Source organism: Psammomys obesus, unplaced genomic scaffold (assembly GCF_907164565.1).
Source record: "Psammomys obesus unplaced genomic scaffold, mPsaObe1.curated_primary_1811, whole genome shotgun sequence".
Classification (NCBI taxonomy): Eukaryota; Metazoa; Chordata; class Mammalia; order Rodentia; family Muridae; genus Psammomys; species Psammomys obesus.
In genome coordinates this window covers 28,340,229-28,351,780 of record NW_026596040.1, presented here as the reverse complement: position 1 = coordinate 28,351,780, position 11,552 = coordinate 28,340,229, and the positions used below count along the sequence as shown (strand labels likewise).

General features: G+C 41.8%; 1 protein-coding gene across 1 annotated transcript in view; it reads right to left on the bottom strand.

The window, feature by feature from the left end:
• Positions 1–3,746: 3,746 nt before the first annotated feature.
• The window catches only part of Psmg2 (proteasome assembly chaperone 2), a 9,965-nt gene continuing 2,159 nt past the window's right edge, over positions 3,747–11,552 (bottom strand). The window contains exons 3-7 of the mRNA XM_055622456.1: positions 10,359–10,417; positions 7,830–7,948; positions 6,870–7,043; positions 5,338–5,458; positions 3,747–4,028 (exon numbers count right to left, since the gene is read on the bottom strand). Of these exons, the coding sequence (XP_055478431.1) occupies positions 3,936–4,028; positions 5,338–5,458; positions 6,870–7,043; positions 7,830–7,948; positions 10,359–10,417 (566 nt within the window). The 3' untranslated portion in view covers positions 3,747–3,935. The remainder of the gene's footprint in view (positions 4,029–5,337; positions 5,459–6,869; positions 7,044–7,829; positions 7,949–10,358; positions 10,418–11,552) is intronic.

Genomic DNA, 11,552 nt, shown 5'->3' with positions numbered 1-11,552 from the left:
TGTGTGTGTGTGTGTGTGTGTGTGTGTTTTGAGACAGGGTTTCTCTGTGTAACCTTGGAGGTCCTCCTGGAATTTGCTCTGTAGACCAGGCTGGCCTTAAACTCACTGAGACCCACCTGCCTTTGCCTCCTAAGTGCTGAGATTAAAGAAGCCAACAGGCGGCCCCTTTTTCCATCTTTTAGTATGATGCGGACCCTGTAGCCAGATCCAACAAATACCAAACCCACTGTATCTGAACAATGTTGAATTTGCCAAGAATCTAACACCATTACGTTGAAACTTCGGACTTCAGAAGAGGAATCTGGGACAACCATACCCAGGTGGCAAAGCTACTGTGAAACAGTGTTCTGGGCAGTAGAGTGACCCCCTTTCCTTTTCTGTTTTTAATTAACATTTTTTATTTTATATATTTTTAAAGACAGGGTCTCTCTACATAGCCTGGGTTGTCTTGGAACTCAGTCTGAAACTCAGCCAGGCCTCAAACTCATGGCACTCTTCAGTCTCCTAAGTCCTAGGGTTGTAGGAGAGAGCCACTAGTTCTGAGTCCCTTCCCCTCTCAGACTCCTCTCCCACCCTTCCTTCCCTCCCCCGCTTTCTCTTTTTCTTTTTTTGTTTAAGACAAGGTCTAGCCTGGGACTGCCTGAGATTATAACCTAGGCTGGCCTCTTGTAATTCTTCCTGTCACAGGTGTGCACCAGCATAGTTGGTGGCCCTTTTATTTTAAAGGAATGACATGTTAATTAGAAACATTACATTTGATAGACAAACAACAAAATTAAATTGCCCATAACCACCAATAATATTTTGATAAACTGTTGTCATATTTTGACTTTGTATACATATTTTTTCCTCCTGAAAACTGAAATAAAGCCAATTCTGCTTTGTAACTCATTTTGTTCCACTTAACCAAATAGCAAACGAGCGTTTTCCAAGTATTTCCCAATAATGCCTTTGTAAGTAAAGAGGTATGCACAGGAATTCAGACCCTTGGGTTTTATGGCTGTAACTTTCCCTCAAAGATGTCCTGGCTTTTCCAGTCATGGTACATTGTTACCTGGCACAGGTGCCAGCATTTACTCACTAATCTCCATCTGTGACTGCTACCAAGTTGTCACTGTTATAAACCTCTGTGTTTATAATAATGTAGCTAAGTGCACATGCCTTTCAAATCACCGTGCCCCAGCCTTGGGCTGCTTTCTTCAAAAGCATGCTTGAGAAGCGGTGGTAGCTCAGGCTATTTTGAGCATCACTGTTAATTATCTGTTAGTGTCATTTTTTGGAGACAGGTTCTAAACTATGAAGTTCTGGCTGGCCTGGAACTCACTATGTAGACCAGGCTGTCTTCAACAGAGATTCATCCTGCCCCCACCTCCTGAATGTTGGGAATAAAGGCATGTGCCCAGCTAATTTCAGCTATTTTAGCTGGAATAGAATTGTAACAGCTGTGAGGGAAAACAGCAGTGGTACTATTATGTGACAAAGATGCAGGCAGTTTTGCGAACTATTTCAACTGAGAAGAGTTGTGAAAGTTTCCACTAACGGGCAGGAGGTGGGGGCTGTAGAAACAGCTCAATGGCTAAGAGTACTTATTAGTGTCCCAGAGGACTAGAGTTTTGTTCCCAGCACCTATGTTGGAAGTGTCACTTTGCATGAGGGCATGTGGCAGGAAGGATGGCTAGGGAGCATTTTACATTTGTGTTCTTTGAGGCTTTTACACTGAGTAGACTCACTGCATATATAGGTCAAAGACTGGGGGAGGGGCATGATACACACTTAATTCCAGCCCTTGGGACATACGGAGCTCCTACTTCATGGCTGGCCTGATCTTGTGATCTAAACAGCAAGTTCTAGGCTAGCCAGGACTACAAAGTTCTGTTTCAAGAAAGAAAGAAGGAAAGAGGAGAGGAGAGGGGAGGACAGAGGAGGGGAGAGAGAGACACACACAGAGTGAGAGAGAGAACAGAAGAGGATGTCAGATTCCCTGGGGCTGGAGTACCCTGAAAGTGAGCTGAAAGTAACTCAATTTTGTCTTCAGGACATCAGTGCGGTTGTTTGTTGAGGTTCTCATTGTTTTCATTTCTGTGATGGCATCTCATGTAGCCCAGGTTGGTCTCAAGCCCTCCATGTAGCTGAAGCTGACCCTGAATCCCTGACCCTGTGTCCACTTCCACAGTGCTGGTGTTCCAGGCTCGTCACAATGCCTGGCTTCAGTGCTTGCTCTGTCAATCCAACCTTCTCTTCTCAGAGCACACTAAGGAAAATGTAGGTCTGAATTTTGAGCTATTCTGCTGGAAACTTTAGAGGCTGGAAGGTTAATCAGTCACTTCCTGCTAAAACTGAAAAGCAGTTCTGTACCACTGGGGTAATGTTCAGCTGTCTGCATCCAGGGTGACTGAGCTTTTGACTGACACCTGTGCTCTCTGAACTCATCTTGCCTGAGTCTACTGGGAACCTACCAGGAATGACACAGTCAAGACACTTGTCATGGGTTCATCATGTCCCAGAACTCAGTTCTCATTCCTGAGCTCACACAGGAACTGAGAAGCGGTCGCTCTCAGGCCACAGCTCTGAATGACATGGATTCTGTTCAGTTAGATGGTCTGTCTGCGGATTTGGGCTGAGCTGTTCTGAGCTGAGTTGCCATGGCCACTAAACAGAAAAGCCTTCAGCCAGGAAGGGCATGACTCACTTGCTGGGCTTCCCAGGCACACAGAGGGAGCTGCTCCATGTGGGGCCTGAACTCATGTTGTCAGGCTTGGCAGCAAGCACAGTTATCCATCTTGCTAGACTTGATAACTATTCTTTTTCACACTAAGATCATATAAGACAGATTATTTTATAGTTGTTAAGACTTGCTCTGTGGCATGGAATATAATCACCGTTAGAGGTCTCACAGGCTGCTGACGAGAGGTGTGTTATTAGATGGAAGTCTGTAGGTCATCTATTAAGTCCATTTGGTCTATGATGTACTGAAGCTTCTTCATTGACTTCTGTTCAGAGGATTCATAGAAAGATTAATGGCATGATCCTGAAATCATCTACTACTGTTCTATCAGTAACGGTCTAACTTCTTACACCCATTAGCATTTATTGTATGAAACTGGAAGTCCTGATGTTCACTGCATATAGCTGTTGATTTTTCTTTTAAGATTTATTTCCTATTGATACAGTATTCTGTCTGCATGTACACCTGCATGCCAGAAGAGAGCAACATATTTCATTACAGATGGTTGTGAGCCAACATGTGGTTGTTGGGAATTGAACTCAGGACCTCTGGAAGAGCAGCCAGTGCTCTTAACCTCTGAGCCATCTCTCCAGTCCCTAATTTTTCTTAAGAATTGTGTGGTTTGGTCAGGTGGCGCATACCTTTAATCCCAGCACCCCGGAGGCAATGCAGATCATCTGTGAGTCAGAGGCTGGCCTGGTCTACAGAGTGAGTTCCAGGACAGCCTGGGGTACTGAGAATTGCTTGGTTTAACATGTAGGAGCCTTTCCTCTTCCTAGTTTTGTTTTGAGGTCACTGTATTAGTTATCAGAATTGCAAGGATCTCCCAGAAAAGCAGCTCTGACACAGCTGGACTGCAGCTTTCTGAGACTCTGTGGACTTCTGACCTCTCAAGTTAAATGAACTCGAACTCGTGGCTCCATTCCACTAGGCTGGTGAAAGCTTATAGCAAATGTATAAAGTGAGTTCACTACTGATTGTAAAAGGGATACTTTTCAGATAAAACTGCCTAACAATTAAGTTTTGTTGTAGAAAATTTACATTTATTGTATGTAACAAGGGTTAACGACTTCTAAGACCTCTCTTCTTTGAGGTTTTCCTGTGAAAAGCACTTCTAACACATTCCCTGGCAGCACAAGCTTCTGTATAGCACACACTCAACAGCCCATTTTGTGATCTTGCGGTGATGAAGGAGAAGGCTGAGAACAGATCAAAACAGTGCGGGAGGAAGTCCACTGCCAAAGAGCAGCCGCCATGAGCTTGGGATCTTCCACGGCAAGGCGGATGCTGCCCGGCTGTCACGCTGTAACGAACAGGAAGACATCTCATCTTTACTCCTGCATCAAATCTTTCAGTCTTGACACTTGTAGCTAATCTTTATTAGGAAAACGAAAGCTGTAAGTTGTGTCTTTATATAAAATAATAGGTTTCTAAGTTTTATCTCAAAAATATGCCAGAACAGCTATACAGCTATAGACAAGTATTAAATAAATCAAACTCAAAACGAACACGGGGGGGGGGGGGGCATGGGGGGGCACTGCTGCAGTGCAGGGTGAGTGGGAGGTGGAGGCAGCCAGAGTCATACAGTGCATTTGAGGCCAGGGGGGCTAGTTAAGACCTTGTCTATTTAAAAAAAAGTGTGTGTGTGTCGATGCTTGAAAGAAGCAAGGTGACTTGCAGATGTGGGGTGGGAGGGTTGAAACAAGGTCTCATTATGTAGCTCTGGCCTTCCTAGAACTCTCTTTATGTAGACAGGCTGGCTTCAAACTCATCTTAATCCGCCTGCCTCCCAAGTGCTGGGATGAGAGGCATGCACTAGCATGCCCAGAGCGTGGTGCTTCTGTTATGCCTTCAGGCTCATTTCTCTGGGTATGCCCTTCATTTGACAATAGGGAAAATAGCCATGCACCACTCAGGTGGCCACAGCAACTTCACTTTCCTAAAGCCTGAATGCACAGAATTCCAGCTTACTCTTCTAAGAAGCTGTCTGGGGCAGGATGTGACGGCACATGTCTTTAATCCCAGCACTGGAAGGCAGAGATAGGATTATCTCTCTGAATCCGAGGTTAGCCTGGTGTACATAGCAAGCTCCAGAAGAGCCAGGGCCACATAGACCTTGTCTCAAAAAACCAAACAAAAGCAGAAAACCCACAAGCAAAACAAAACAAAAAGCTGTGGTCACAATTACTATGATGTGAACAAGTGAGCACACTAAGGAACTTTGGATTCCTGCCTGAAAATCCACTTCAACCAAAGGTAAAAGGCTAGTTAACCGTCCTCACTAATTCTTTCTTTCCTTCTCTCTCTCTCTCTTTTTTTTTTTTTTTTTTTTTTGTTTTGTTTTTGGTTTTTTTTTCAAGATGTTTCTCTGCGTAACAAGCCCTGGCTGTCCTGGACTCACTTTGTAGACCAGGCTGGCTTTGAACTCACAGAGATCTGCCTGCCCCTGCCTCCTAAGCACTGGGAGTAAAGGCCTAAAAGTGTGTACATCTACACCCAGCTCCTCACTTATTTTCAAAAGCTTACCTCAAACTAAACTCTATGTAGAGATAAACTTTTACCTCTTCAGCATACTTACACATAAGGCAAGTTACTGCTAAAGTAAAACTTACACTTGGTTTGATTATCTGAAGCCATTCATTAAGATACTCCACAAGACTGAGTGCATCTGGGATATTGTCCCCTTCTGAAACAAACTTCAGCAGAACTGCCATTTGGATTTCTTTAGAACAGCTATAAGAAATAAAAAGAACAATTCAGAGTTTTCTCCTGTAACGAGATGCTCATTGTAGTGTGTGAACCTTTACGGTAAGTTAGCTTGCCTCTTGTTAGACAAGAAAAGACATAACATGAAGACAGATTTTTTACTTCCCACTGTCCCACACATCATCTACTTCCCAGGAGCCTGGGAATATGCAAGTGTGTGCTTCATTCTCATCCTCAAGAAAAAAACAGCCTTTCTATCCTTAGCCACCAATACATGAGACAAGTTCTGATCCACTTCAAAAGCCTTCTGTGAGAGTGGTTTTCAGAGGTAAAGAGACTGAAATAGAGTAGCACTAGAGTCTTGTTTAAGACAGTCTTGTGTGGCAAAGACTGGTCTCAACCTTGCTATATAATTAAGGCTGACCTTGAATTCCTGATCCTCCTCACTCCGTGTTCCAAGTGCTAGATTACAGGTGTGGAAACCCAGCTTTGGTTCCACTCCTAATAGTCTAAAGCAGTGAAGGAAAACTGGAAGAGAATGAAATAGTAAAGAGTATTACAGATACTCTGTTCTTTTTTTGAGACAAGGTCTCTCTATGTAACCTTGTCTTGAAACTCTCTATGTAGACCAGGCTGGCCTTGAACTCACACAGCTCCACCTGCCTGACTCCTAAATGCTGGGACTGAATGTGTGTAAACAACCCTCCTCTCACTATTTACTGTGTTTGACATGTTAAGCATTATCTACAATTGTATTTTTTTCGGGACAGGGTTTCTCTGTATAACAAAGTCCTGGCTGTCCTGGACTAGATTAGTTTCAGTTAGATAACTTGGAGGAGCATGTGTAATCATGAAAAAAGAATCTCTATAGAGAGCCTAGAAGTCTATTTCAGAGGTAGAGTGCAAGCATACATGATACAAAGTCCAATCCTTTGAACAACAAATAACTGCAAAACACAAAGGAAAGGAGAAAAGAATCAAAATGTATCACTATAAAACATCAACATAAAGATGGCAAACAAAAACAAAAAATGTTTTGTAAACGAACTGAAAGCAAATGGCAAATGACAAAAAGTCCTTCCTCATCAGTAATTGCTTAATTACTGATTAAGCAATCACTCAAAGGACAGAGATTATAAATCAGGGTAGTGGTGCATGCTTTAGTTCCAGCTTTGAAGGTAACAGCAGGAGGCTCTTGAGTTGGGTTACTATAGAAAGCTGAAGGCCAGCCTGCAGTACAAACAGAAACAGAGGAGGGGCAGAGGGGGGAAAGAGGGAGGGAGGGAGCAAGCAAACAAGCATGGCAGGCAAACAAGCCCCTGTAATCCTAGGGCTTGGGAAGTGGAAGTAGGAGGATCAGAGGTTCAAGGCCAACCTGGGCTACACAAGCCCATAACAAACTAACAAAGCCCACAAGCCCACAAGCTAACAAACTCACCTTTCATCATAGAGTGTTTTTGTGATTCCACCTCCAGGAACTCGAATACAAAGATCAGAATCATTCATCTCAGGAATGCATGGACTTTTTTCCATTTCTAGCCAGTTAAGGCTCTTTATTTTATTCTGAACACTCTTTTGCATAGAAGGTGTAAGCAGGTACCGGAAAGGAGTACTAGAAAAATCATATTATGTTCTTAAAAAATTACAAATATCAAGAGAAATCCTGTCTCAAAAAACAAAACAAGTCAGGTCTTAGAGTAATAATAACAGCAGCCCACATAATGTTTATGAAGTTTGTGATAAAATATAAAAGCTTCTATCTCTATTCCTGGTAAATTTTGTCTCATTTATATATAAGAACTCACTCTGGGGACTGGGATGTCGCTCAGTGGTACACTGCCTGAAGTGTGCATAGCCCTGTGTTTGATCTTCAGCACACTCACAGCAAACACACACACACACACACACACACACACACACACACTCACTCACTCTATGCACAGCATACCTATACAACCTTGGTTGGATCCGCAGCTTGTGTACACCTCCCCACCATGTACAAGCATGAACGTATTGGCATACTAGGGTACTAAAAGAATTTCTACAAATACAAATGGTTGGTTACATAGAGGGAAATAAAAAATGTTCAATGTTTCAGATATTTCTAGTTAACTTAGGAGCTGGGAGTATAGTTTACTCAGTGGCAAAGTGCTGGCTATACATAAGGCTTTGGTTTGAACCTTGTGCAGTAAAGTTTTCTTTCTTATACCCAGCTGTACTGGCCTCAGAGGAACAAGCTAAAAAGATTTATCTACCCACCTACTCTTCTCTTCTCTTTCTTCTACCTTCCTCTTTCTAAATTCCAGTTAGGAAAGGATATACCTGGCCTCTAAATTTCATTTTAATTTTAAATAAACAAATGACCATAGTATAAATCATAATCAAGGCACAAACATACCTGCGAAGTTGTACATCATTACAGTGATATGAATGGCTGCTTGAAAGAACAATAATCCTGGCACACCTGCTACTTTTCACCCAGGCCAGCAGCTTTTCACAGAATGACTTGGATTTATACTTTGGATGCAGAAAGAAAATATAAAATTGAGATCTCAGATATAAAAATAACCAATGTAACCCTTTACCTCCATCTTCATGTAACAATGAATGATATGATTTACTGACACTAAAATGATCAACTCCACTTCTTTTAAACTGAAAACGAATGGCAAAGATCAATGATTTAATATATATTTTTACAATCATAAAATAAATTGTGAAGAATGTAAATCTCTATCCTAAAGAAAATTTCTCCTCTATTTAATCTATTATAACCAACTATAGAGTCATATATGAGGCATTCTTATTATAAATTTCATTATACTATGACCACATGGAAATAATCGGATGAACACAAAGTTATGAATATCTGGCTTTGATTCCTCAAAGAAATCAATACTGAGAAAAGGAAGAGGAAGTCAACAGTTAAAGATACCAATGAAAAGGATGTAACTGCAAAGTGTAACATGTCAGCCTTGACTGGATCCAGAACTGGAAAGATTTTTGGAAATAATTGGGGAGAACTAAATAATTGGATGACACTTCCAAGTCAGTAACAATGGTATTAGTGGTGTAAGGGTTCAGAATGGTGCTGTGGTTGTGAGATTGTCCTCTAAGTCCCTCTTCCCATGACCAGGATGGAACCCTGAGCCTCATCACACATGTAGGTATGCACTCTAGCACACAGCCAACACCCCAGCACCTGTCCGCGTTCCTGAAAGTTGTTTCAACATTTTTTTAATTAAAGATTTTCTTTCTTTCTTTCTTTTCTTTTCTTTTTTTTTTTTTTTTTTTACAATTTATTCATTATATATCCCAATTGAAGACCCCTCCCTCAACTCTTTCCCGCTGTGTCAAAATTAAAGGATGAAATATATTAAGTGCACTTGTCTAGTACCCCAAAGTCCTGGGACTAATCTCTAATGCTGAAAACAACAAAAACAAAACAACAAAATCAAAACAAGACACACACCAAGCAAATAAATATAAAAGCACTACTGTGGAAAAAAATCAAACACCAGGCACACATGCAGGCAGAGCATTGTATACATAATACATAAACAAACAAACACAGCATTAGTGGTATGCGGTGCACTTAAATAACACAAGGCCACATGGACAGAGAGTGAGCAGCTACTGTGGGGTAAAGATCAACCTCACACAGAATGCTGAGGAAAGGACGCTGGACAGAGAGAAACATCTGCTCTAGGAGTCCATCCATCTCCAGAAGGATTTACCGTATCACTACGTGTTCTTAGATGGTTGATAATATTCTATTTCTTGACTTGGAAGAATTTTACTTGCACTCTTTGCCATTTCTGTTTAGGTAAGATAAATTAAAAAGTACTATACAAGAAAGTACTCGAGTTAACTTTCCATTAAACTCTTAACAGCATGCTAGTACACACCTGTGACACAGCACCAGAGAGGCTAAGTCTAACTCTAGCCACATGACAGACTGGTTTCAAAAAAACCAAACATGGACCTTCTGAATTTCTGACCTCCTGAAGGGATAGTGTCTGAAAACACCGCAGGCACCAGTGTGGCTGGAGGCTGGATATGCAGACAGCTACGGAAAGAACTCTCTAACATGGCAATGTTCTTACGCAGTCTCTTGCTATGTATAGCGACAGAGGATACAGAACTATATGGGGCTAGACTATTTTTTCGACAGCCAGGCAGTCTTCCAGGCCCTGACACAGGGCTGTGAGTTCATTCTGAGAGCCACGAAGCCCTGAGGATTTCAAGGGAGAAAGGGTATGATTTGAGTTGGTTTAGATGACCATTGTATTACTCTTGGGATGAGCAATGCTTGATGACATACTTCTGCATAACTGAGCATTGGTGGTTAGAGCGTTTTTTGTTTTTTTTTGGGACAGAGTTTCTTTGTATAGCCCTGGCTACCCTGGACCTTGTTCTGTAGACCAGGCTGACCTTGAATTTAGAGATCTGCCTGACTCTGCCTCCCGAGTGCTGGAATTAAAGGCATGCACCCTCTGCCTGGCTTAGAATATGTTCTGATAAATGATTCACAACGCAAAAATTTCCTGCAGAGGTACTGAACTGAGAATGTGTTAAAATTCATGAACAAACCACAATTCCTTTTAGTATAAAAATAAAATGACAGCAACACAATGAAATATGAAATTTTTTATCAAATCAGACCTTTCCTAAGTATAGAAAACAATACAATATAAACAATTCTTTAGTCTTGATTCTTTTCTGGTTTCTTTTTTTTTTTTTTTTTGAGACATGGTTTCTCTGTGTAACAGAGCCCTGGCTATCCTGGACTCGCTTTGTAGACCAGGCTGGCCTTGAACTCTCATACGGCTGCCTAAGGCATGCGCCACCTAGTCTTGATTCTTAATGCTACTTGACAGTGTTTTGTCACTACACTTTAATGAACTTAAAAGGTAATCATACTAACCTTAATAAAAATGGATCTTAACTGAAGCACCACTAGTTTCCTTGACGTCAATGAATATACTATAAAGAGAAGAAGCAGAAATCACAGGACAGAATACAACAAAGAAGTTGCCAAGTTGCAATTATTAGTATGACAAATAATATGAGTTACAACAGCCTTTGCACTTGATATTTTCAACAATTAAAATACCGGCTTTAGGGATGGTGTTCGAGTGTAGAGATCAAGAACTTAGAACCCACATGTTGTTTGTCAAGGTGATTGTATCTGGAATCAGCTCAAAGCCAAGCAGCTGGCACACCTGTGAACGGTACTCTTGACTGGACTGTTTGAGGTGGAAAGACCCTCCCTAAAGCTGGGCAGCACCTTCTGTTGACAGCTCATATAAAAGGACATGGAAAAAAGGAAGCCTTTGCTTTTTGCCAGCTTGCTCTAGCTGGCAAGTTCGTCTACCCTGTTGCTGAGGCATTTCTTTGCTGGTATTAGAACCTACTTAATTCAGGATTCCAACACAGACCAAAGACCAGCTCAAGCATCTAGCTTCATGGACTGAACAACTGGATTCTTGACCTTTTCTTTTAGACAGTGGCTGTTGGACCAGCTAGACCACACCATGTCAGCCACTCTAATATGCCATGTATTATACAGTCATGGTGGATATGGTAGCTCACTTGTAAGTCCACCTCTTGGAAGGTGAAAACAAGGGACCCTGGAGCAAGCAAGCAGGCTAGCTGGACTAGCTGCAGCATTGGGCTTTAGGTTTTCTTGACTCTGTCTCAATGAATAAACTGAAGGGGGATTAAGACTTCCTGATGTCAACTTCCAGCCTCCCACACATGTGCACACTCCGCTAACATAGGAACACACAAGCATACACACATACACAAGAAAAAAACATACACATAAAAATACGGTTCTAAGCTCTATGCCCTTTCCAACTGCTGCCCTTTATCTCCTTCCTTTAGGGTCTTGTTTCATGGTGTTTTGAGGCATGTCTTACAATGTGCCCAAGTTAGTCTGCTCAAGCAATCATCCTGTTTTACCCTACTAATGTAGCTAGACTATAGGAGTGTGCCACCATGCCTGCTTTACAGGCTATTTCTTTTTAACTTAAAAAACTTAGTTGTTTACAAACTTACTTACAGGCGCACACACACACACACACACACACACACACACACACACACACACACACAC